We start from the raw sequence: 27,704 nt of genomic DNA, 5'->3' as shown, positions 1-27,704 counted from the left end.
CCAGACATAGCTGCAATTATTTTAAAATATATTTAGCCAGTGAATAATGGACTAGTTATTAGGAGCTTCCTAGATTCTAATACATTTTTTATGACCCCTAAATTGGAAATATGCAAGAGCTAGTTTGAAAATTAAATGATCCCAGTATCTATTGGCCCAAGATACAAAAGTTAATTATCTTGTTAATTTCTAAATATTATCACACTATGAAATAAGGTGGAATCCTGTAGCTTTACGAAAGTTAAAGGGAAGAAAGACTAGTAGTTCTTTGATGACAGTGATGTAAGTTTCCTGAGATTGTAGAGGCCCCTTTCCCAGCCCCCTAAAGTAAGCACTGAGGCAATGGCCACTCTGCATTGTTTCTACTATTAGCACTTGTGGTCTCTCAGGTCTAGATGACCCTAGAAAAATGAGTTGTGGTGAGAGAAGGTGGTAGGGTCCATAGAGAGTTTTAAATTTTTTATTATTTTTTAATTTTAGCATTTTTATGTTATGCAGGGAAAGTATAGAAATTGAGAGGCTGAGGAAAAAGAAGAAATATTTAACAGAATGCAGCCCCTGTAGATAGAAGAAAGGGCTCAGGGAGGACCCAGAGAACTGGTGAATGGGTTTGCTCTGATCCACTGGGATGAGAGGATGGATGCAGACAGCGTTTTTGGTGGTGGGGCAAGAAGTCGAGAAAACTCTCCATTGATGATCTGTATCTTTTCTATGAAATAGGAAATAAGATCGTATATCAAGAGCAGGAAGGGTGAGGGATGTGAAAGATGTCTCAAGGAAAGGGGTAAAGATTGAACCCCCATCTCCTTTCCATCCATGGTCCAGGAGAATATCCAGGCTTCATGAAGACTTAGCTGAAATTAGAGGTCTTGAATCTGTAGAGCATCAAATTTCACATTTTTGGGTTCTTCGTTAAGTAGCCCGTATGAAACATGGATAGCTAGAAAGATTTGCCAGGTGAGTACAAGGAAAGGACGATGGGGTAAAGAAATAGGATGCACTAGCAGTGAGTGACTGAAGTGTTGGTTCTTGGGGTTAGGCTGGATAGAAAAGGAAGCCGACTGGGAGAAATGTAAGTCTACATGAGGTAAAGGAAGAATATGGGGCCAATGATGAGAGCCTGTAGTTGGGGTATGAAATGTTGAAGATAAAGATTATAGAATCTTAATAAAGATAAAGGTAAAAGGGTGCTCTGGGGATTGCTGCTCTAGGGTGCAGCTGGGGACAAGAAAGCCTGAAATGAAGCAATGGTGAAAGTTACTGGGGTTGAGGTTGCACATACCATAAGATCCCGGCTGACTCTCACAGCAAGCATGCATATGGGGCTCCTCCTCGTATCTCGAACGGCAGGAGAAGCCAAGTGTCATTAAGGCTTTGTCCAAAGTCATCTACCTTACACAGGGCAGATCTAGTATTAGCATTCTCAGTTGGTGATGAGAAATATCACTGCCCATGGTCATTCAAGTATTTTTTCTAATTATTTGGGAGTGGGAGAGGTTGGGAGTGTACAAACCTCTTTAATCCTAATTTAGTTGCATCACTGTAGACTGAAAAAGCATTTAGAAAGTAATTGCCTTTGTCCCTCCCTCCACTGGGAGCACCACCGAAGACGGAGCCTGCCAATCCAGAAACCCTGTAAATTGACCTAAATGACTCTCTTTCTCTCACTCCCCACTGCCCCCACATCCAGTCAATCTCCAGGGCTTGTGTAAGTCTTGAATCCATTTTCTTTCCATCCACTCAGTTTAGGCCCTCAGCATCTGCATTCCATTCTTAATACTGCCACAACAAATTACTACCAATTTAGGGGTTTAAAACAATACAAATTTATTATTTCACAGTTCTATAGGTCAGAAGTCCAGGATGGGTCTCACAAGGATAAAATCAGAGTGTCAGTGGAGCTGAGTTCCTCTTGGAGGCTCTAAGGGAGGATCCATTTCCTTGCTTATTCAGGTTATTGGCAGAATTCAGCTCCTTGTGGTTGTAGGACTGAAATTCTCATTTTTTGATGGCTGAGGTCCATTCCCAGTTTCTAGAGGCCACCCACATTCCCTGATTCCTGACCCAGGTAGAGTCCCTCTCGTACTTCGAATCTCTCTCTGACCCACTCTTCTTTCACTCTATGGGACTCATAAGATTAGATTAGATCCTCCCAGATAAACCAGGATAATCTCCCTGTCTCAATGTGTTTAACCTTAATCACATCTGTAAAGTCCCCTTTGCCTGTAAGGTAACATATTCACAGATTCCAGGGATTAGGAAGTGGACACCTTTCCTGGAGTCATTATTCTGCCTATCACAATATACCCATCTGACATATTTCAATAACTTCATAAGCAAGTTTCCTGGTTCTGGCATTCTCTATGCTGTTTTCAGATTACTTTTCTAGAACAACATTTGACATGTCTCCCATGCTTAAAATCCTTCTGGCTTTCTACTCACCAAGGGTCAAATTAATGTTCTTTAGCTCCTATAGGAAGAAAGCACTTGGATTTGGTCATTTTCTGTTGTTTTAGCTTCATTCCAATCTCCACTCCACTTCTTCCCCAACCCTTCTTAATGCTTAAAAAATGTTTACTGTGCCCTTTCTCCACCTATAGCTGCTTGTGAAGCTCCCATTCCTTCTTCCAAACCCAGCTCAGACAGGATCTCCTTCAGGAAGATCTTCCTTGACACTCCACTCCCAGTAGCTAAAACCACAGGACAGAGTCCTCTTCTAAATACCTCTGAACCTTGTGTATAATTCCTGTTTTGGGCGTTAAAGCCAAATATGTTGTGATTTTTGTCTGTTTCACCTATCAAGTGTTTACTTCCCTGTCTCTCAACCATACTTTGCCACTTCCTAAATGTGTAACTTGGGGCAGACTATCTTACTTCACTGCCTCCTTTTCCCTTTGTAAAATTAAGGTTGTTATAGGATCTACATTACAGGTTGTGAGGATTAGAACAGTGACCTGCACATATTAAATTTTGCTAGTATTATTAATATTCCCAGCCCTCCGCAGAGAGCCACCATATAGTAGGCGCTTAATGGATGTTTATGGTATGGATGGATTCATCTACACCCACGAAAGTCCAGCACTCTGCCTTTGAGAATGGCTCCTGGTCAGGGCTCCTCAGCAGAAGAAGTAAGGCCCAGACTGCCCCATGCCGGTGGAGAGCTAGCCTTTGGCTCCACAGGCAGGGGCAGTCACAGTGAAGTCCGCGGGGGTGGCTGGCACCGGCCTGGCTTCCAGGGAGCCAATGAGCCTTTAACTCCAAGAGGAAGCCCTGCAACCTCCGCGGATGGCAACCAGAAATCACGAGAGCGTCAGACATCGCCACATAGACTTGAGGCCAGTAGAGGTTAAAAAGCCGGAAAAAAAAAAAAAAAAAGTTAAAAGGAGGCGGGATTCAGGGGCTTATACGGATAACAATAATAATAATAATGGCAACAGACGCTAACTTTCATGCGTACTTGTTTCGTGCCAGGCACGGTGCAAACGTGCATGAGCTCGTTTAACCGTCTCAACACACTCATTTGGTATCTCATTTTTACAACTGAAGAAACGGAGAGACCTGAAGGGTAACATCTTTGCGTATCTTCAAGCCAGTCCTGGCCCCTGGCCCCTCGCGCCCAGAAGTCTCGCCTTGCAGTCCGGCTCCACCCCCAGGCCGCTGCTCAACCCTGCTCTTCGTTCTCCTGAGCACAGGCCACTCCTGATCCGGGGCGTCACGCCCGGTCCGTCCCGTCCCAGCAGCCCGGCTCCTCCTCACCGCCCCGCCCCCGGCCTCGTGGTGTGGATCCTTCTCCCAGCCCCAACGCGCCTCCTCTCCGGCGCTTACACGGCCGCCCAACTCCTCCTCGGCCGGGTCTCTCCAGCTTCCTAGCTCCTCCTCCAGGCCCCACCCCCGCCCCCTAGGTCCTCCTCCTAGCCCCGCCCCTGGCTCCTCCCTCCCGGCCCGCACTGCCCCGCCCTCCTAGTTCCCCCTAGCCCCGCCCCCGGCACCTCCTCTCCCGCCCCGCCCCGGCGGCTCCACTCCTCCTCCACGGCCCGCCCCGCCCCCGGCCCCGGCTCCTTTTCTCCCGCCGGCTCTGGCCCGCGCTCGGCTGATCGGTCAGCGGGAGCCCGCGAGCGTTCGAGCGACTAGGGAGCTCCGCGCCGTCAGATCTCCCAGCTCGCCTCAGTGTCCCGGCGCCACCGCGCCCCCTCTTCCGAGTAAGTGCCTCCCGGGCGCGCGTCCCGCGTTCTCCCTCGCCGGGCTTTCCTGGCCGCTGGGCTGCAGGCTGCTCCTGGGGGCGCGCTTTCCACTCACCTAGCGTTTCGGGAGTGAGTGTGAGTGGGTATGAGTAGGTGTGTGTGGGCGAGTTTGTGTGCAGGCGCGCACAGCCCCGGAAACTGCTCAGAGTTTTTACCCAGTTCCTGCGTTGCAGCAACAATCTGAGACCTCCGGCGAGGAGCCCTGTCCGACTCGGGCTGATCCTTTAACTTCCACCTCCTGCCCTGAGCGCCACTCGCTGTTCCTTCCTTCGTAGACGCGGCCCCCGCTATGTGTCACGCCCTCCTGGTAACAGCTCATGCTGTCTAAAGGACTGCCCGGGTTATCAGGATGCCCCAGATTGCAGACCGAGATGCTGGCCTGAGATTGTAATCCAACTCTGCATTGTAAAACAGACAGGGATTAGAGTTTTCGGTGGAGATCCTTTGAAGAAGAAAGTTGTGTGTGTGCGTGTGTGTCCTTACGCGCGCACGTGTGACACTCGAGCCCTCAGCACCAAATGCAAGAACACCTGATGAACGTCCTCCGACCCAGGGACGTTCAAGATCAGGCTGACCAACCAGGCTTGGGCACCTAAAGGATGTTTATTGGTTCAATGACATCGTATTTCTAAAGCCAGCTTATTTCCTAAAACACAGCACGAGGTAGAAGGAGCAGTACCCTGGAAGGAAGGAGACACTGGTTGAGTGCCCAGTGTTGAAACAACAAAATCCTTGGGTTACTTAAAACTGATAATTCCATCCCTCCATAAATTATTTTTTGGGAAGTCAATACTATCTTAATGTGGGACATATTTTTAAAAATATACATTAATCCACACTTTTAAAAAGTTAATGGATACCTTTAATTGATAGCTTTCCTGTACTTGAGTCCATCTATTAAAGGATTCCCTGGGTGCTGAGATCTAATAGTCCATCCAATGCTAATAGTCTCTGAATTTTTCTGTATCTCAGTTTATTCTTGCTATGCTCTTGCTGTGAAAATGGAGGTACCCATGAAATTTCCCCACTTCCTTGATAAGAATTCATTTAAGAGATGCTGGTAGGGAAATGACATGTTGAGTAGAAATTATTCACTGAAGTGTAAGGATAACAAAACTGTGTGGCTAAAGAAATAGCCAGAACAGAGCAGCCTTTAAGTTGCCGTTGTGCATGGGCATATGCAAGTTAGAGTTGATAAATCACTTTAAGTGCTGCTTATCGCAGCAGATATTTTTATCCTGGTTTGAATCCTTTGTTACATAAAAGTGTTTCCACAGGGCTTTAAGGAAACATTGTGGAATTTAAGGAAACATTATGCTTTGAAATGTAAACATATGACTCCATCTCTCTTTCAGGAAAGAAATAATTATCACACTTAATTAAACACCTGGAACCATTTATTGCCACCTTCTAATTAGATCTGTCATGGGGAGTTAAGTCAGCAAGTTATTGTTAATATTCTAGCTGGCCACACAATTAGCTGTTTTGTAGATTTTTTTGGATGCCTGTTCCCCTCCGTACAAATTAATTGCCTCCCCTACCCCTTGCCCACCTTTTGAGTTTTTACCTGTAATTTGAGTAAATAAAGTTTAGAGGAGTGGACTACGTCCTACCTCCCCATAAAATTTGAATACCTTAGATATTGAATGTTTTGGGTTAAGCTCTTTGCATTAACAGATGTAGGCCTTATAAGCCATTGTATCCATCTAGATTATCTGATAATTTAAGAATCTTTAATAAACTATTGAATATAAGAAAGTTCCCCCGAAAGTATAGTGATCCTGCACAAATGGGCCTTTAAAGTGTTTTCCTTAAGGGAGACTTTTAATCTGTTGTGCCTTTTGTTCTAGTGTGTTTAAATTTAATGAGAAAAGGGTTGATATGAGCTGGAAAATTTTCTCATCTTCATTGTCTGTTAATTTTCTGCTTCTGACTATATTGCTAGATATAATCACCTCTGTAGTGAGGTGTTGTGAGGACAAGTTGTTCTGGGATCCCAAAAGAATGGCAGAAACTGAGCGTGAACACACGCACTGCAGGGGCCAGGAACAGAGTATTTTCTGAGGCCTGTTCTGTGCAATTCTTCATTCTGTTGAAATGGAGGAAAGGGTGTGTGGAGAGAAACGATTGCATCCAACAGTTCTTGTTAGGAAATGCCCTGTGGGGGGAGGAGCAGATTGTTAAGTGGTTTATGGCTTGGGGAACTTCAAATAGCTGATCCTTGAAGTTGAGTCTGCCACAGTGCCAGGCTCTCCAGAGGTCTCCTAGTTAATTGATCCAATTAATCCTTTTCTGCTTGGGATAGCCCCTTGGACGTAACACGTTTTCTTCTTGGAGAATTCATTTGTACTCAATCAGAACTGAGCTTTGCTTCCACACCATGCAGAATAGTCCCGTCCCCACCCCTCCATTTTTGCCTGGTACAAATTGAAGGGACTGAAGATGGGATAACCTCCAGGAGGCAGGGGAGGGTCAGTGATAACAAATAAGGGCCCCCTGTTTTCTCACAGAGGGGAAAGGGAGTGTTAGACCAACCCTAGTACCAGGGGCACTGACTTGGGCAATGGGAACACGTACAGGGGCCAGCCTGGATGAAAAGTGGACAGTTTGCCTCCATTTGGCATTCACAGAGAGTCAGCTCTGATGCAGAAGTTAAGGGAAAGCACTGTGTGAGGCCAGATTAACTTTTGTCACCCCACCCCTCTCATGCTGCCCACATCCTGTATTTAATACCAAATGCACACAATAAGAACTAACAAACACCGAAAAGCAGCTTTTAACATCCCAACCTTATGTTTCCCTGTGGGTAACAGTTGACTTCCCGCTCTCCCATCTCTAGCTTTGATGACTGTGGCCCTGATGTCTGAGCCAACTGCAGTTTCTAGACTTTTGTCCATCAGTGGTGCTTCCCGATAGCTGAAAATGGATGATTCATTGAGAGCTAAAAAAAAAATTCAGTGAACCTTGTTGCAAAATGTAAATGATGTCAAATAATATCCAGTGGGCCTCAGTTTGCAGTCTACATTTTGGCCGTAAGAGGAGGAAATGAGCTGAAAGTGGAGGGTAGATAATTCTAGAATGTGAGAGGCAAGAGGCACCTTAGAAACCATCTGGCTAACGAGTCTTATACCATAATGTTTGCCATTATACAAGTTATAGAAGTTTGGAGATGTATCTCCTCTGTCCAGCTTGCAAGGTGAGCACCATTCATTCATGCAGCAGGCATTTATTGAGCTCCTACCGTGTACATGGCACTGCACAACCCTCTCATGTTCATGTGAAGGCCTGGTATCCAAGAGAACTGGTAACTTGCAGAAAAATGTTTATTGGTAGAAATGGGTCCCTGAAGATAAGTCGATAGTGGCAAAAATGCGTTCAGAATTTTTCTGTTTCACAAAGGAAAGTTAAAGGCACTACTTAGGACAGTAGAAGAATGATTTTCAAAATATTTTTATTTCTCAATAATAAGTAACTGAAATAAGCACAGTTTCTTCTGTTTCTAGTAGCCAGTGATATAACTGCAATAAACCTGGTTGCATAGAATTTTGTTTTCTTGGCCTTTCATGTCAAGCATAGGAGTTACCTGAGAAATGTGTATTAAAATGTCATAGGCTCTGCCACAATACAATAACACCCACCCATCCTTTTAGAGAGCGGTTGCTTTTTCTCTAGAAGCAATTATTTATGGTTCAGAACCAAGGTAGCAGAGGTTCAGAACCAGCTGCACAGCTGGATGGGTGTCAATAAGTTTGTATTCCTAGGTTTGTGCTTTTTCGTATAGAACAAGAAGGGTTATAGACCAACATGATGATATTTCTCTCGAGGTGACTGGAGGCTAGGCATGCAGCAATCTTCCCCACCAAAAAGAAAAAAAAAGGAGTGAGAGGTCACAGGAACGGGCCTCCACTGGAGCACCCCTGACTGACTTATAAACTGACTTATAAACAAATCAAGGTTTGTTTCTTTAACAACAGAGAATGGAATTAGGTCCAAAATTCCATTTGTTGTAGTTTCCTTAAATACTGAGAATAAAGATGAGTTTTAGTTTAGTCAGGAAGTGGTTGGTTCACATGACTCTGCTGGAATCAGCTGTTCATGTCTCAGCCACCACTGGCTGTGTGGCTTCGGACATTCTACTTAAGCTCTCTGAGCCTGTTTCCTCTCCTAAAAACTGGGGATAGTATTTGCATCATAGGATTGTTGTGTGGATTAAACCAGAATGTTCCTCTCCTGTTATCCGATGCACACACGGCACCCAGCAAGTGGTAGACTTTGTTGAATTGGCTAAATCAGTCTCGTTTCAAGAAGGTGGTGTTTGTACTGGGTCATAGTGGAGTAGAGAGGGAGAGTGGTAACTTGTACCACATGTGCTTTAGCATGAACTTTTTTCTCTCTAATAATGCCGGAGGAGCCCAGAGAATGGGGTGAATAGAGCACAATTTCAATGACTCCCAGCTGCAGGGTCACATGATTATATAGGGAACTCTTGCTGCTGCTGCTGAAGAGAAATGAGCCAGAGCAGAGCATCTGGGTTTTAGGTGTCTGAGCATGAAGAAGAGCCGTGGCATCTGGTAAGCTTCCCTGTGCATGAGGGAAGCTTTTAAAAGACCTGTTACAGTTAAGTTGTGAGGAGGAGGTTGGCCTTTCACCTCTTGGAGCCCTTGTTTAAAACAGATAATGGATGAAACCAGATTATCCAAGACAGACAGGAAGATATGTCTCAGCTTGGTGTCGCAAAGGGACTGGGGCTGGCGTGTCTTCAGGGGAAGTTGTGAGATTTCTGGAGGGCGGAGGGCAGGGACACATCTTCAGAGTTGTTCGCTCGGGCACTCTGCAAGGCACTCAGTACACTCATGAATATTTGAAAGGAGTCGAAAAGTAAGAAACAGCCCACCCAGCCAATCCTTCTCTAAGCCAGGCTCTTATTCCTTCAAACCAAATTTATTTAGTTAAAACCTTCTCCACTCCTATTATTTTATTTATTTGAAGAAAATGAGTTTCTTACGATATCACTATTAGCCAAAGTGAGAGAGACAGAGGTTGTGGTGTGTGCTCTGGAGACCCAAATGTCCTTGTCCTTTCCTGTCTTGGGGTCCTGAGCTGACTGTTCAGTCTCTCACACACGCAGGTGCAACAAGGGAATTCTGCAGAAATGCCACCATCTTCTGAGAAAAACTGCAGGCACAATGTTGGCCAGAGATTGCAAAGTTCAAAACAAACTTTGATGACTCAAACCTTTAAGAAATAAGTCCAATACCTGATTCCATCACTCCGTGATTGGGCAACAACGCCTTTGTTTTTCCTTCTTCTCTCTTTAAAAAGATGAGGTAGTTTTCTCGGAAATGGCTGGTGTTTGATTAAAGGCTATCACTGCCCTAGAAGGGCAGAGCAGTCTCGACTTGGTGATGGAATTCCTTCTGCCTTGGTGCAGAGATAGGCACCCAGTGACTCACGGAGTGTACCTGGGAGAGGGAGTGAGCTCAGACCTCCCCGAGCGTGTTGCCACGCTGAGCCATTTCGCTCCTTTGCTTCTACGGCCTGGACTGACTGAGAGGGCCTGAGAGGACGGCACTGTTACTTGCAGGGTCAGAGAGCTTGTGTCAACAGGGAACCTCCCGAGGAAGCAGCGAGTCCCTGCCCTGTGTGCGCCAGGTGGGGTGGTTTGAGAACGTGATTATCTGGGCAGCCACAAAGGTGACGTGCCAAATGAAACTTTGAACTTGTCCAATGCACTGCTGTATTTTAGGGCTTATCTGGGGCCATAGCTCCCAACCTGCTGCAAGTCAGAATCACCTGGGAAGCTTGATGGAAATGGTACAGATTCTTGGGCTCCACCTGCTGCAGTATCACAGAGGCTGGGCCTGGGAATCTGTATTTCTAACAAGGCTCCTAGGTCACTGATGCACAGCAAATTGAAAACCCCTAGCCTAAGAGACCAGTTTTAACGTCTTGTTCTATAAAGATTATTCAGGCAGCAGCTTTCTGTAGGAGGTTTTTTTTTTTTTTTTGGCGGTGGAAAGAGCAAATCTCTTGAAAGTACAAGAGTGGCTTTCAAGTTTAAAGAAGATTAAAATGAACACGCACAACACGAACACCTGTGTACCCATCCTAAGAACTAACAAAGTGGTTTTTCAAGTAGGTCTTCCCTGGGCTGAAAAATATTGACCAAGAACCAGGTCAAGAACGAAAAATAACAACCAAAACCAATAGTGGTGTCCCACAAATAGGTCCAGGAATTGAAAGCCATGAGGTAGAGACACTGGGAATCTGCTCAGTGTTCAGTAATTGAGAATCTAGATTTTGAGTCACTGGCCATGCTGACAGCATCATCGAGTGTGCCGACTGACTTGAGTATATCTCACATGGCTTTGTAGATTACTGACATGGGATGGGCATCCTTTTCTCAGGAGTGGCACATGTTTGGAGGAGCCCCAGGCCCAAGACTAAGTTGCCGAGTGGCCTGTTTTCCCTGCCCTAGGTCCGCTTCCCTGTCCTGAGGTCCCGGCACCTCCAGGAATCTATCTTGTTCTCAGAGTACCCTTCTCATTTCGTTATGGTGGACAATGGGAAAATGGAGAACTGACTGTTTTTTCTTTGAAGCCGTCTTGCTGTAATTTCCTTCTTCTTCTTCTTCTTTCTTTCTTTTTTATTCTTCACATTTTGACTTGTGTTAGTACTTGAGATTTTCTTCCCTCTATCTGAATTCTGGTCATTTATCATTCTCATAGGGTCCATGGAAATTATGAATAATAAAGGTCTGCTACTGATGATACATAGTGCTAATTTTAGTAGAACCACTATTTTTTCCCCTCTAGGTTTAAATATTTGACCAGGGACCAACAAGTATGAAAATGGACTAATTTGAGTCTTGCCTCAACCTTCCTCTCTAGGCAGCCATCCTCCAGGTTTGCTGCCCCACGGTCCAGCCTTCTAGCCTCACAATTTGGGAAAAGTGGCTGATGGAGGAGGTCGGGCAATGACTTGCAGAGACAGACCACAGGGGCAGAGAATTAAGCACCCTGGTCTTCCTGGTGCATACCTGGACTCTGAGTTCCTTACAAGCACCTCCACCCCTAAATTACCCTTTAATAAGTCTTTTGGAGGTTCTGTTCCCTTTTATGGTTGCTCTTAGTGTTTGTATATTCGTGACAATAAATAGTATATTGGGCCGGCCCCGTGGCTTAGCGGTTAAGTGCGTGTGCTCCGATGCTGGCAGCCTGGGTTCGGATCCCGGGCGTGCACCGACGCACCGCTTCTCCGGCCATGCTGAGGCTGCGTCCCACATACAGCAACTAGAAGGATGTGCAACTATGACATACAACTATCTACTGGGGCTTTGGGGGAAAAATAAATAAATAAAAATTAAAAAAAAAAAAATAGTATACTATATCACTGTGTTAGTCAGCTGGGGCTGCCGTAACAAAATACCACAGACTGGGTGGCTTTAAACAATAGAAATTTATTTCTCACAGTTCTGGAGGCTAAGAAGGCCAAGATCAAAGTGTCAGCAGGTTTGCTTTCTCCTGAGGCCTCTCTCCTTGGCTTGCAGATGGCTGTCTTCTTGCTGTGTCCTCACATGGCCTTTTCTCTGAGCACGCATCCCTGGTGTCTTTCTTTCTTTTTATAAGGACATCAGTCATATTGGATTAGGGCACCCTTATGATCTCATTTAACCTTAATTACCTCTTTAAAGGCCCTATCTCCAAATACATTCACATTGGGGGTTAGGGGCCCCACATAAGAATTTGTGAGGGGGACAGAAATCCATCTATAACAATCAACTTTGTGAAGGGTATTACAAATAATACCCTTTATGTTATTGTCATATAGTTTGTATCTACTACGTATAATCCTCAGAAATCATGGTTATTATTTTTCACTTTAAACCATTATCTTTTGAAGAAATTAAAACATGAGAAAGAAGTTTTTTATATTTATCAACGTATTTACTATATTTGGGCTCTTCTTTCTTTACTGTAGACCCGAGTTTCCATCAGGTACTTTTTTTGTCCTTCAGCCTGAAGATCTTCCTTTAATATTTCTTGCAGCTCAGATCTGCTAACAAATTCTCTCAGCTTCTTTTGTTTGTGTGCCCTGGCGTCTGTGTGTCCAATTCTTATAAGGACACCAGTCACATTGGATTAGGGCCCACCCTAATGGCCTCCTTTTAATTGAATCACCTCTTTAAAGACCCTATCTCCAAACACAGTCCCATTTTGAGGTACTAAGGGTGAAGGCTTCAACATATGAATTTTGTGGGGACACAATTCAGCTCATAACAATCAGGATGCTTTAGCCTGCAGGTAAGAGAATGCCCAACTAACGGTGGTTTGAGCAGTAAAGTTATTAAGTTATCCTACGTGAAGGGTAGTCTGGGGTTGGTGCCATTGAGGATTGAATCAGTGGCTCAAACAATACCATCTGGGCCCAGGTTCTTTCCATTCTTCCGCTCTCCCATCCTTAGCATGTTACCTTTTTTTCTGCAGACTTGCCACCTCATGGCCTGAAAATGATTTCTTCAGCAACGGGGATGGCACACTCCCCTCAACCTCATTCAAAGGCAGGAAGTGCATGTGAATGTGGAGGGGAGGGGTGAGACAGAGAGGGCAGACATAAATCTGTTTTCTTATAGTGTTTTTTCATCAGGGGATAAAATCTTTCTTGAAGCCCCCTCCCAGGCCTCATTGGTCAGAACTAAGTCACAGCTGCAAGGAAAGCTGTGAAACTGAGTAGTGGGCATTGAGGGAAGACCTCTGCTGTGGGAGGTTGGCAGTGCCAACAGGAAGAAGGGAGAGGGGCGTGGTTATTGGGTAGACACATAGCATCTGCACTAGCTACAGGTTGCCATGCCCTAGACGCTGTCTAGCTAAAGCCATCACTATTATAATAGTGGGATTATATTATCATATCCCAGGTTTTATTGGAATTAAAATTAGCCACCCATAATGAATAGTTAGGAGAAAAACAAAGATATGGAAGGTGTTGAAAATCACATATACTTAATTACTACTAGCAGTGACTTTTTAATGTTAAAGATTGTGGGTTTATAAAAATAGCACTACTTACTTTGGAGACAGCATCCTGCATTGAAACCTGGAAGATGTTCATCAAATAGACAGTTCTTTAAGTTTCTGGAAATGTTCACAACTCCAATAACAGTAATCATGACAAACATTTATTGAGTGCTTATGATGGGCCAGCCACTAAGTGCTTTATACACATTATTTCACTTAATCTTCATAACGGATCTATGAGGAAGGTATTATTATTAATCCCCATTTACAGGTGAGGAACTGAGGTGTCGGAGGTTAGATTACCTTCCGCAGATGCCTGGCTGAGCTGGCATTCACACGCTGGAAGCTTAGCTGCCTCCCACACTTGTGCTCTGAACTGCTACAGGGTATGACTCTCCAATAAAACTGCTACAAAATCCCTCAATTTCTGTGAACTCATCTCTTCAACCAGTGAGAGTCTACTTCATACTTTGTGTCCCTGTTTTATTCTTCACATTTTTTTTATTGAGATATAATTGACATTTTGTTGTTTTTAATAGCAGAAAGATGAACTATGAGAGTGTGCCCAGCTGACATTACTCACCTGATGACCTTCAGCAAGTCACCGCGGTCTCCTCTGTGTGATGCAGAGTGAGACAGTCTGCCGGGACACGTCTCAGCAATTAGGATCTGTTGTTCACAGACCTGTTGCCATCTGCAGATTGTACCCAAAATCCTGTTTATTTCAGATGTAATTCACATTGTAAAGTAGGTGTGGAAGTTGAAAATCAATGGAGCTACACTTCCCAAATTGGGAGGATGATATTTATCTCTTATTTCATATTGGGAAGAAGTTGGACAATTTTAATAACCCAGAGTAATGTGTCTTTCATTATTGGCTCTTGCAGCAAAGTGCCAATCTGAGCGATGGCAAATTTGTCCTCAGGTTGTAGAGTCTTTGTGTGAGGCAAATTTTGCAGAAGCTGGGACAACTTCTTAATGGTCGTTGTGCAGAGATTGCATCCTGCCGAGTGCTTGAGCAACTGGGAGTTGGCCTTAGTAGATGCGATGTTATGTGTGCTTCTTGTCTTGTGGCCCTGATGCCGAGAATGCAATGGAGCTGCTGCTCCAAGGTCTGGTCCTGGTAGCTCAGAACCAGTGCCGACTACGGGAGCCTGTGTTCACTTAGCTCCTGAATTCATGTTGCTAAAGCTGTAACAACTCCTTGGGTGTGGCAGTTTGCTTAGACTTTAGGATGCTTAAAGTTTAGGAAAAATCGTTTGGTTCATTTGTTTTTTTAATCTACTGTTGCTAATAACTTGTACTGGGGAGCTGAGTAGGAGAGGAAAGGATATAAGTTCCATGTCTAATTCTGGGACCTTGAAGCTGCCCTAGGTTGATATGTTGATGCTACAACTTTGAGTCAAGTGATAATTCTCATGTCTGTGAGAACCCAACACTCAACAGCTTTTTGCAATTCCGGAAGGCATCCAAGAGGTCATTTTGAATTGAGATTGCCTTTGAGATATTTAGGAGCAGATCATTTGCTATAAGCTTTAAAAGATAATTTAAAGTGTTATAAGGCAAATTTTAATTAAAACAGTATAGATGAAATCCTTTACCGTGAACATGAGACGTTCATGGAAACAGAAGTCTTTCTAAGGCACTGCCGCCTGGTTGATTTCCTGCTGGGCCCCTTTCCTTCCTCTTCACCTTGCAGTCTTTTTCATCAGTTGGCTCTTACTGTGCTGACACACCTTAGATCTTCTTAATACTTCTTCTTTTTTTTAAATTGCAAAGTAAAACACAAATACCAAAAACAACACACAAAACAAATGCACACTTTAGTGAATTATTGTAAGGCAAGCACTCATATTACCACCACTCAGGTCAAGAAATAGAACTTTGCCAGCTATCCCAGAAGCGCCTTCACATGCCCCATCCCCATCACATTGCCCTCCATCTCTCTAAAAGTTGGTGCCATCGTGACTTCTGTAGTAATCACTTCCTTGCATCTCTTTATGGTTTTATAACCCAAGTGAGCAGCCTGACCCATAATAGTTTAGTCTTGCCCATTTCTTAAAAACTTGCTGTGTCTTTTAAGTCTCTTTTAATCTATAGATTCCCTTAACATCCTCCCCCATTTGAAAAATATTAATTTTTTTGTTGAAGGACCTGAGCTGTTTGATCTGTAGTTTCTCACAGTCTTGATGTCAGGAAAGGTGTGCACTCATGGTGCACGTCAACTTGTTCCTTTGCCCTCTATTTCCTGCATCTGGGTCCAGAGGCTTAATCAGACTCAGGTTTGATTCCTTTGGCAAGATTACAGGTGCTGCTGTATTCTCTCACTGGGAGGCACATGATGTCTGTTTTTTCCACTCCTTTTTGATGGTAGCAGCTGTTGATCCTCGCTGTCTAGACCTGTTAATTCATTGGCGTTTGCAGAATGGTGATATTCTAATTCTATCATTTTGATTTTATTTAGCTGGAATAGTTTTATAAGGATAGATTCCTCTTCAGTCTGTTGTTTGATTACCCAGTGGTACAGTTCACATAGAAAAAGCAGGATAAATGCTTGATTCTTTACTTTGATTTACCCAGTTTTTAAGAATTGGCTTCCTGTCATTCTCAGGAGGTGAACAATTAGAGTTTTTTTTAATTGCTCTGATCATGGAATTAAATATATTTGATGAATTTCAATCCATCGGAATTTTAATTTTTACTAAGACTCAAATTGTCTAATCTTTGACCAGTGGGAACCTCTTCCAGTTGGCTCCTGAGTCCCTCTGATATGACCTTAGAAATCTTTGATAGCTTCCATGCTGTCTGATGTGTTAAGGTGATCTCAACTTGTACATTTCCTGCTTAGACCTGGAATCAGCCATTTCTTCAAGAATCCCTGTTTTGTTTTGTTTTTTTTAAATGAGAATGGTATTTCAGGGCCATAATCCAGGCACTAGGGATGCTCATTTACTGGAATGGTCATTGTTTCTGGGCGTTTTTACTGGTCAGAGCTGGGAAATACATACACACGCACACACACATATTTACAGACAAACACATGTACACATATAAAGGTAAAATATATTGTGAGTTCATATTGATATTTCCAAGGCAAGTTCAAGCCTACGGGTTTTTTGTTTAACCTCTTCTATACTACATTTGTATTTCCTTTCTTCCATACTTAGGGTTCTGGTTTTTTAGTCACAGGGGAGATAGAATATCTTATAAGTACCCATTTGATTGTCCTATATTATACATACAAAAGTCTCCTTATTTCTACAGGTAACTATATATGACCTGCTTGTCATCAGTCCTCATATCAGTGTCTCTAGACATTTTAATTGAAGCTCTTTCTCTAGTAGATTCCTTAGGTAGGGCTCATGGAAACCATATTTCCTAATTTTTTTGTTTCCCTAATTTCTTGATAACACTTTGTGACCCAGTTTTGCTGGATATAACATCCCTGGCCCACATTTTCTTTCCTTGAGAATCTTAACCATGTTACTCCATTTTCTTCTGACAAAGTATTGTGAAAAAGTCTGATGATAATAATCTAATTTTCTTTCCCTCTATATGACCTACTCTTTTAGCACTTTGGAAAGCATCAACTATATATCTATTTCCTTCAATCTACTATCTACCTAGCATTCCAATACAATAATCAGTGAGCTATTATGTTACCAAATCCAATTTGATGACTTAGCAAACCATGGTGCCAAATAATCTCTCCCTCCTGTTAACCCAGAGTAAGCCACTTGCTCTCAGTAACTATAGCTTTTTGTCTGTAACCTCAGCTGCACCTTGTAAAGCATACAGACTTAGCAGTAAATATATACTTGTTTATGATATAAATGATATGGAAGGACGTGGATTTTTCCTTTCCTTTTTTTGCCGGTCAGGAACTGCCCCACATCTTTGACCCTTTTCCTCCAATCAGGTGCGGTTTTCCCTCAGACACAGCTGTGCTCACTGCAGCAGGCCTTTCTCTGAGCAGAGGTGTGTGGGCGCAGCACCCGTGGTCCTGGGTTGTCCCTGTACTTATAGCGTCAGGTTGTCAGACTATGTTCTTATGTTACTGCGTTTTCAGGACCAGCACACTGGAACCTCCAGCTCACAGAGTGTCAGGCTCCACACCGAATGCCACCGTGGTCCTCATGCCTGCTTGCCCTCCTGGTGGTTGGTACTTTGATCTCTCATTGTTGGTTTTACAGCCCAGGCCCCTGGCATGTGGGGCCCAGACCCGGGCCTTTCTGCGATGTTTCCTCTCTGAAGGTGCTGGGGCTGCCGCCTGCCCTTTCCTTTCTTGGCTAACCTTTTTGCTCTTTACTTCTTGGCCGCCAGAACCCATGGCAGGACATCAAAATGGGAGCCGTCAGCCCAGATGTGATCCCAGATGCATTTTGTTCAACATACACACTGCGTTTAGTTTTTAGAATTTAAATACCAGTTAGTGGGGCATGCATGCCAGTTTGGCCAAAGCATCTACTGCTTGCTGCTGTGTTACCTTGCTCAGTCACACATTTCATTTATCTGTCTGCCTCCTGTAGAAAATTGTTTGTGACCTCTGACCTTTGGTATCTCATGCTTCTCAGAGCACTCCTCATATGAACATGACAGTGGGCTGCTGATTTTATGCCTGGTCTGCACTAGTCCAGTGACGTCCTTGCCCTGGGTCTCCTTGTTAGGTCCTGGCCTGGGGGCCATGCAGAATGTTTTTTTCCCTTCCTTTTGAGTACCTCAGTGCCATGTAACTAACACAAACAAACAAACAACAACGTGTGATACATAGCTTTTAAAAACATTCACCCCACAAAAGCAATGATGGGAATAATCAAGAAGCAATGGAAGAGTGGCTCTTCCCCGATGGATGTGGCTGCTGAGGTGATCTTGTATTCCAGGTAGGAAGAAATGGTGAAACCCCAGAGCCTTGACCATGCCAGGGAAATCTCGCTGATAGCAGCGAGTCGGTGATATGGAAAAGCCGCCCGTGACATGAGAAATCGCTCTCATTGCCCCACTTTTCTATTCTTGGTCACCTCTCCTGAGCTGAGGAACTGTAGTGTCAGGCTGTGGCTGTGGCTGGGCCGGTGGGAGGCAGCTCACCAGCCTGACCCACCCTAGTGAGTTTTTTCCCAGATCCAGCATTTCAAGTCTCAGTGGAAACAGTCCTGGGAATGACTCTTTGCTCTTGGGAATTTCCATGGGCAACATGGACTTGTGTAAAAATGTAACCATTTTCTATTCTGCTTTTATTAATTCAGCAGAAGTCATACTGAAGACATTTTCTTCTCTTCCTGCCCCTAGCTGCCTATATTTTTGTCTTTTCCCTCTGGTTGGCCCGTGTGTGAGCCAGCCCTGGTGGTAGAGGCTTGATATTTATTACTCTGTGCTGGGCATTGTATGAAGCTCTTTATAAACATTGCCAAATTCTAGGTTCTATCATTATTACCTCATTGTAAAGATGAGGCAACTGAGACTGTGAGAATTTAAGTCCTTACCCAGGGTCAAAAGCAAAGCTGATATTCAAATTCATTGGTTCTTAACCGGGTTGCCGTACTTCCTCTTGCAGAAACACAGGCTTCGGCTAACCAGCTTGCAGCTGCTTGCCTGCCGCAGGGCAGTTGCAGAGCTGGGCTCCGGGGGTGGCAGGGTGGAGCTGGCTACTCTATGAGTTCAGATCTTGAACAGACTTTTCTCGGACCTACTCAAGATCCCTGATTTAGTCTCTACAGCATGAATGGGAGGGGGAGTGGGGAGTAATACAAATACGGCACCCGAATCTCACAGCTTTGAGTAGCCCCAGGTTTGAACATCCATTGTCAGGGCTGCAGACAACTTGAGAGCTGCGTCTCTTGCTGATAACAAGTCAGCAGTGTTACCGGCACTTGCTTGTTAACGCCTCAACAAGGGATAGGAGAAGGGAGGTGAAACTTAAATGTGTCGATTTTGAAACTTGTTAGACATTCTACTAGTAAATTTGGTAGGGAGAGAAGTTAAAATGATCTAAAAATAAGGTTTTCGAATTTCTTACGTCTGTGCTACCTCTACATATGTTCTGAGAATGGTCTTTTTTTTTTTTTTTTAAACATCATTCTTTCTACCCAGGGGGACATTATAGACAAATTTTCTTTACATGGTCTCTTTGAAATAATTAAGCAGATGTTGCAGGTGTTATTTGGTATTATATAATGGAAAAAGCTCTGGACAGGTGTGGAGAAGGTGGGCTGTGCAGTGACTGGCAGTGTGATCTTGCTGAAATATTCAACCCTCTGGGTCATAACTGCCACATCTAAGAAATGTGAGGTGTAGACTAGATGATCTCTAATCTCTCCCAGCTCTGAAATTCTATGATTCTGATTGTTATCACCTGCACTTTTCATTGTCATTTTTAAGCATGGGAACCAGAGGAGGCTGAAACCACTGGTAGAACAAAAAGGTTGATCACTGGGATCGTCTGAAGGAATGCTGTCCTGCCCCAGTGTGGAATGAGGAATTCTGCACAAGGGGCTCCGGCTGGGAGAAGCCAGAACTCTGGCCATGTGTCTTTCCAGGAGGTTTCAGGACAGCAGAATGTCCTGAGATACTCCTGTGAGTAAATTTATTTTTAGATTATCTTTGAATTGCTAAGATAAGTGACTGTTAACTATATTAACATATGAAATTTGCTAAATTATGTATTAGACAAGAGAGCCTATCTGTGACTATCCAAGAAGCTGATACAAGTGACCACAAGTGAATCCAGTTTGGGACAAGAAGAGTTCATTACAGTGTTGTTTTTAAGACTGAATAAAACAAAAACTCTAAACAACCTCAATATGCATTAACAGCTTATATGGGTTATGGTACTTCCTTGAGATGAAACATTGTGCAGCTTTAGAACAAGGTTGGTCTCTGTACTCTGATATGGAATGATCTCCAAGATAGATTAAATAAAAAAGCAAAATAATGATCTCATTATGTTAAAAAAAGCATATTATATGTTCATGAGTGCATAAGCATTTTTTAGAAGAATAAACAGTATACTGTTAATAGTGGAACTGTGGGTTGGAAGAGGGGAAAGGAGTTTAACTTTTCGTCTTATACCTTCTATAGTGCTTAAATTTCATAATAAAAATATATTTGGTAAAGGAGAGAATTTAGATTTCACATGAGTTTTTGAGGCATTTTAATACTTAGAAAAATCTGTGTAAACAAAGCATGCTGAACAAAACAAGGTGTCGTGTGTAAACACTTTAGGCTCCTAACATTAGGTAACTCCCCTGCTCCATCCCCCCAGCCTTTACTGCCCTCTTCTTAACACACAGCTCTCCAATTATTGCATCCCTCTAACCTCAAATTGTCAGTGGCTCCCGATGTCTATCAAGAACAAGTCCAGAAGAGCATTATGTCAGAGCAGCAGAACATGGGCTGATTGGTTTGTCATCCGTGCATTGGGCAGTATTTGTGGAGGACCTGCTGGGCACCAGGCATAGTGCTGGCTCGGGGTCGCACAGGTGAATGACGTGCTTTTCAGGAACTGTATGTGACTTCTTGGAGCCTTGGTCCTGTCACTTGTAAAACAAGTTGTGAGGATTAAATACAACAGCAAATGCAAGGCTTCTCACCCAGGCCCCAAAGGGCAATATTTACTCACTTGCTCCACCCTTTTCTCTGTGTTCAAGGGCAGGTCTGATCTCCACTGCTCTTCTGTATGTTTCCTTTGGTTCCCATTCCTAAATGGTGCCTTGTTCTAGAGCACACCCCACTCTTCCCTGCTTTTGTCTTTGCTGGTTATATCTTCCTCTTGCAATGTCCATCGCTTCTCTTTCCTGGACAAAATTAGACTATCCTTCAGGATCCAGTTCAACTTTTGCCTCCTCCATGCAACCTTTACTGGTCCTATGCTTTGTCAGGAAAAACAGTCCAAAAGTAATCTCTTCCTCTTAAGAATTTGAATAGCTCATTCTGCTCTCTCTTCCTTTATAGTGATTATATTGCTTATGGCATTCCACCTTAGTTTGCAGCTGTCAGTGTCCTACTTGGTTACCTTATTGAGGGCAGTAACTAAATTTTGTTCATGTCTAGAACTCATCTGTATACCCGTGTTCTCAGTAAATATGTATTAATGAATGACCTCATTTTTATGATTTGCCCAAATATCATTTTTACCTTCATTTAAATGATTATTTTAGTTTGAAGCTAAAAATGTGGACATTTCCTTGAAATTCACTACTATTAGCAGATTAAAGAGGGTTTTTTTGGCCCCTTGCAGGGATTAAACTTGGAAATTGTGGAATTGCTATCTTTCCCTAAAGACTTTTTAGGAAGAGACAGGCAGGCATCTATCTAGGATGGTCTAGGCGGTCACCGCCCTTTCCATGAGTAACTGGCTCATAAGTCCTTGTCTGATGAGGTGAGATCTTATCCTGATAATTTTAAAAAGCAAACAAACTACACCCACTATTAAGACAACTCCCAACAGAAGTAAAGGAAATTTAGAAAGAAAAAAACGTAGAAAGGTTATAGATGAGTGTGAGAAAACAACTTGTTTTATTTTTCATATTCCTTTCCATCCTTATCCATAGTTATTTATTATAGCTGTGACTATAGCCTATACATTAATATTCGGCTTTTCTCTTAACGTTATTTCCTACACAGTTTCCCATGTTTTTATGGACATTTTATTCTGTTTCTCAATGAAACAATTGGAGTTCAGTTGATTGTTGCCTTTTTTTTGAGCAAGAAATGGAGACTATAAAACAAAGATGTAGCCTGAGGGAATAGACAATATGCATTGTATATTTTTAAAAGACATGATCTTATTCTGATATTGCTGAGATGTACTGGAGCAAAAATATTAACAAGGATTTGACTGAAGTTTGAAGCACAATAAATGAGATTAAGATCATAAGCCACTTTAAAACATTATCTTAAATGAAAGACACATCTTTAAGAGATTAGACAAAGCAATGGCTCTTTATTTACAAAGGCGTTTTGGGAACAGCTGGAAGGCAGCCTTCTCTTATCAGAAGTCTTGTATAACTAGCCCCAAGTTGTTTGCTAATGAATTTCAGGTCTCCAACACTAATAGGATGGAATAATTTTACATAGAAGAATTAATCTCTAGCCTCCTTTTTCAGAAGAAACTAATCTGACTGGTGCCTATAGGCAATGAGGTGTGTTTAACAGATGGAAATTATTAGGCTAAATACCAGAATCTCTTTGAGGTCTGTGGATATAGTGTCCAAAGAGAGAGAGGGGCATTTAAAATTAAACCACAGAATTCTAACAAGCACTATATATTCCTTCTTGGAACTAATCTTGCTTTGGCCCTGGGCTAAATTGACTAGATTTGTACTGCCTTTGTTGACTTAAAGCCACATTCACTCCTTTTTACAATGAGAACCAACTGTCTTATAACATGATTTTGTAGCTTTCCTATACAGAAGTTCTTAATTATTTTGCTATTTCTATCATCAGAGTCATTAATACAAATATCCATTCAAGGTAAATTGACCTTCTGGGTGAGCTCACCTGTTAAGAATTAGTATATTTTATTATTATCTTGCTTTACTATACTTACTGTGTATAATCTCCTATAATTTAGTGCAGGGGTGATGATCAAATTTCTTCGTGTTTTCCAAAGGAGTGACTGCATCTTTGGGGTGGTATCTATGGTTTGTTCTGTAAATGGACCCACAAAAGATTGGTTCTGTTTTTTCTGTATTTATGGCTTAAAAAGAGGTATTCAGACTTACTAGGCAGCCAGACCAGCTACAGTGAGTCCCAAGAACACCTATGAGAAGGACTTTGTTAGACTATAACAGAAGTCAAGGGAGGACCTGCATTGGGCTAGAACCCTCTTTAAAATACTAGAGGATTCAGAAGAAATCTTCTCAATTAGAAACCTATGAAATGCCTTCAGTTCCTGGGACTGGGGCCACAGTGCCTGGAATGGGGATTCTGCGAGGTTCAGGCAGCTTGGATGTGGCTGACTGACCACAGCCCTTGAAGTGGTTGCTGTTTATTATTACCAGTCTCCTCACCCCCCTTCTAATACCTGACTCTTGTCGTGCCTCACTGCCTATGCATCACCTGTGACACTGTGAAGCTGCTCTTGCCCTGGGACAAGTTAGGAATGTCAGGGTGGGAGGCAAGGCTTGAGGTAGAGGTAAAGCGAGGTCTGTCTGTATTCCTGGCAGTATTTCCTAAACGCCAGGGCTGGGATCAGAATCTAAACTACCAACTGTTACTACTTCCACACTACCAAGTCCTTAAAGTAAAAAGTAAGAAAATAAAAATTGTGTTTAAGTCACAGAATCATCCAAAACCAATATGAAGTGAGCCCAGGGCACAACTTCACCAATGATTTCATTTAGTTTTTCTATTCTTTTATCATTCAGTCAATCAACTAAGTGTCTTACTAAAGCACACAGAGAATTGAAAAATGGCAAAGAAGGTCCTTGCCCTCTGGGAAATGTTAATCTAGTTCTAAGAAAAAGGTTAGGATGCAGATAATTGGAATGCATTGCAGACTACATCAGAGAGGTGTATGGGTTATCTATTGCTGCATAACAAATTGCCCTAAAACTCAGCAGCTAAAAACAACAATAAACATCTATTCTTACACACAATTTCTGTGGGTCAGGAATTTGGGAGCAGCTTAGCTGGGTGATTCTGATTTGGATTCTCTTTTAAGGTTAGAGTTATGGAGCTGGCCAGGTCTGCAGACATCTGAAGGTTTTTCTGAGGATCCAATTCCAAGATGGTTCACTTACCTAGCTGGCAAGTCAGTGCTGGCTCTGAGCAGGAGGCCCTAGTTCCTCACTATGCAGACCTCTCCACGGGTTTGCTGGAGTGTCCTCATGACATGGTGGATGGGTTTCCCCAAAGTGAGTGATCCAAGAGAGCACAAAATGGAAGCCTCAAATGTCTTCTGTGATCAAGCCTTGGAAGTCACACACCATCACTTCCACAATATTGTCTTGGTTACACAGGTCATCCTTATTCAGTGCGGGAGGAGACTACACAAGGGAATGAATGCCAGGAGGTGAGAACCACTGGGGAGGCATCTTGGAGACTGGCTGTCTCAAGAGGCAAAGATCTTGTGTAGTAATGAGAAAACAGTGTTGAGGTACCTCCAGGAAGGAGGTGGCATGTAAAACTGATGGATTTTCAGTAGCTGAGGTTGAAGGTCAGGGTGTTGAGGATAGAGCATCAGGAGCAAAGAGAGTTGGACAGCGACGGGTTTCATGTGTTCAAGGAACGTTTGACTGGAGCAAAATTGGGCAAGGTGAAAAGGGCCAGAGCCTGTGAGGTCTGGAAGGCCAAGCTAGGGAGTGTGGACTTTCCTTGATGGTTAGTGATGAGTCATTGAGGGTGTTTGAGCCGGCGAGTGACATAATCTTGGGCGTATTTGAGCTTCAGTCTGTGTGTGAGCTTTAGGGTTTGGGTGCCCTTCCATTTTTTTTCTCAGTATCATCTAGGTTGTCAACTCTCAAATTTCTAAAATTCTTTAACACTTCTCCACAGGCCCCTCGAGATCACATACTACCTTGTACTGTTTAACTTTTCATGTTTTTATCTTATCACAAGTAGATTACAAGGACCATAAGGACCATATCTTTTTCCGTTTCTATTTCCCCTGCTGTGCCTAGTGCACTGAGTGTCCAATAAATATTTGCTAACAGATTGGATAATAGCAGCCAATATGTGTGTATAGCCACTGTTTCCGGCCTGTGATGCATAATTTACAGTTAAACATTTTAAAAGAGAGAGCAATTGCAGTGGATTTGATTTATGTTGATGGAAAAAGTGTTCAGAATCAGTTCTCTGGGCTTGGCATTTGCCAAAATATTTAAAGGAAACTTGGAATAATAAAATAATTTTATTTTTAAAAATCTGTGGATTATTTTCAGCTTCAAAGATAGTTCTTTTTTTGCCTCAGTTAGGCAAATGGAGTAATAACCAGCCAGAGTGAAATAATGGCTGCTTGCCTCTTGAATAGTGAAGGGCAGCCTCTTTCATGCACATATAAGACATTTACGGAATAAAATTCTTGTTTAGCATTTGGGGCAGTGTTTCGTCTCCCTCTCCCTTCCTTAGTTTGAATGAAATGATCATTGTCTCTATATTTTCGTTTACCAAGTATTTCACATAGTCTCATGAAAAATGGAGACTTCTGATTGCAAGCTAACAAAGACAGTTTTGCTTTCTTCTCTTGAAAACTCCCCTTCAAATGTCCTCATATACCTAGGAGATGTCTGTAACCCTGAACCACACAGGACTCGAAGAGAGAAAGCACGTGAAGTCATGGCAAGTGAGTTTGTGGAGAGAAGGGGGTTAGGAATAAGATGTCTGCAGAGGGGAGAGGACCAGAAGCAACTGATGTGCTCATGGAATCCCAGGAAGCCTCAGAAATGAGAGTTCTCAGCTTCTATGGAGGAGAGGCAGGGGGCCTTAGGATGAGAGTGAGGGTGTGTGAGTCAACAAGAGGTGAAGGGGATTCCCAGGAAGACTGAGGAGGGAAGTTCCTTGAGAGCAGCTTTGGAACAGAGAGAACAGCCAGTCTAGAACGGAGCAGAGGAAAGAGGGCTCCGGGAGGGATGTTTCTGGGGGGAACAATGAAACTGATTAAAAAAGAAGGAAAGACAAAGAAAGAGAAGTACTGGGTTTAAATCCTGTCTCTGTCATCAGTGAAGTGTGAATATAAGCAAATCAGTTAATATCTTTGGACTTCAGTTTCCTCATTTGTTAAATAAAAGGTCCGAACATATGATGTTTCAGGTCCATTCAAACTCTGGTATTTTTTGATTCTATTGGGTAGAAAAGGCAATAAAACTCCAGCAGTTCCACTCCTAGTGCCTACCTAAGAGAAAAGAAAACGTATGTCCACACAAATACTTCTATGAAAATATTCATAGAAGCATAAGACGTAAGAGCCCCAAACTGGAAACAGTCCAAATATCTGTCAATGGTGAATGAATAACAAAATGTGATATATTGATACAATGGAATACTATCAGCAATAAAAAAGAAGAACGTACTATATCTGCTACAACATGGATGAATCTCAAAAACGTTAAATGAAAGAAACCAGACACAAAAGACTACATATTGTATGATTCCCTTTATATGCAATGTCCAGAAAAGGCAAATGTGTAAAGACAGGAAGTAGATCAGTGGTTGCCTGAGGCTGAGGTGGGAATGGGATTAACTGCAAACAGACACTTATAGGGTGATGAAATGTTCTAAAACTGGCTTGTGGTGATGGTTGTTCAACTTGCTAAATTTACCAAAAATCATTGCATTGTACGATTACAATTGTAAATTGTACCCCAATGAAATTGTGAAAAAGGAAAGGATAACCAACTAGGGGTAAGGGATGGAGTGGTGTAAGTGAAACAAGATTGGCCCTTGGCCATATGTTGATTAGCAGCGTTGAAGTGATTGATGGATAATGAGGGGTCATTATACTCTTCTCCCTACTTTTGTGTATGGTTGAAATTTTACATAATAAAAAAGTTTAAAAATATAAGGATAAAGAAAAAAAGGCAATCAAGCCTGTTATTGTGTGGAGATCAGATAACACTTGCAAATTTGTTTTACATTTTATAGTGGAGAACATTCTGGACACTCTTGGGATATAATTTAACCCCCATTGACACTGAATCCACAGTCTATCACTTTTAATGTTTGATCAGCATATTCTTTTTAAGTAAGTGGGATACATTCTAGAAAGAATAAAATTAAAATCAGTTGTAGTGCTCTACAGGGGGACCCTCAGTCTTAGAAAAGTAGACCATCTAAAATAATGTCATTTGTAATAGCTCTGAATAGCTGGATTTTTTTATACTTGAAACTTAGAAGCAATATTCCATTCCAGATGCAGTCTATTGTCAAAAATGCGTATGAGTGATAGTTACTTTTCTTGCTTGCTATGTACGTGTACAGGATCTGTTTTCAAACCTCATATCAACATTCTGAAGAAGGTAGTTTTTGTCCCCATTTTATCATGAGGAAAGTTGAGGCACAGAGAGGCCGAGTAACTCGCCTGAGGTCAAGCAGCGGGTAGTCGTTGGTGCTGGGCCTGCCTGTGGCTCTACAGGCTGTGGTCTTACCAATTTTACTCTCCTGCTTGCACTGAAACATACTTCCTGTCAAAGGCCTCTCTTCCACAAACCTTGCACTAACTTATGTGATGTGCTCCCTTAATGGAATCCACATGAAGTAGGTGGGAAAGAGGAGGTGGTGGTCTTCTTGGGCGAGGATCTGCAGGTGCGGATGCCAGTTAAAGGCAGTGACCATCTCTGAGGCGAATTTTGGGGCTGCCTCATGCTAAAAACATTACAAATGGGTCTCAAGCTTTGATTCGAAGGTGATGGAAACAGTTGTTTGGAATTCAGGATGCAGAATTCTGATCCTCATTTATTGGTAGGATTATTATAAGCCTTCTAACCAATCTCCCAGCTTTTAGTCCATTCTTGGA

General features: G+C 42.8%; 1 protein-coding gene across 1 annotated transcript in view; it reads left to right on the top strand.

Annotated features, from left to right (window-relative positions):
- The first annotated feature begins 4,051 nt into the window (after positions 1 to 4,051).
- TNFAIP8 (TNF alpha induced protein 8) overlaps positions 4,052 to 27,704 on the top strand; it is a 107,847-nt gene continuing 84,194 nt past the window's right edge. The window contains exon 1 of the mRNA XM_014796561.2: positions 4,052 to 4,199. Coding sequence (XP_014652047.1) covers position 4,199 — 1 coding nt within the window. The 5' untranslated portion in view covers positions 4,052 to 4,198. The remainder of the gene's footprint in view (positions 4,200 to 27,704) is intronic.

The sequence above is a fragment of the Ceratotherium simum genome, chromosome 4 (assembly GCF_057802395.1).
Source record: "Ceratotherium simum simum isolate JZ-2026a chromosome 4, ASM5780239v1, whole genome shotgun sequence".
Classification (NCBI taxonomy): Eukaryota; Metazoa; Chordata; class Mammalia; order Perissodactyla; family Rhinocerotidae; genus Ceratotherium; species Ceratotherium simum.
Note: the sequence above shows the minus strand (reverse complement) of the source record. Positions and strands in the feature narration are given on the sequence as shown.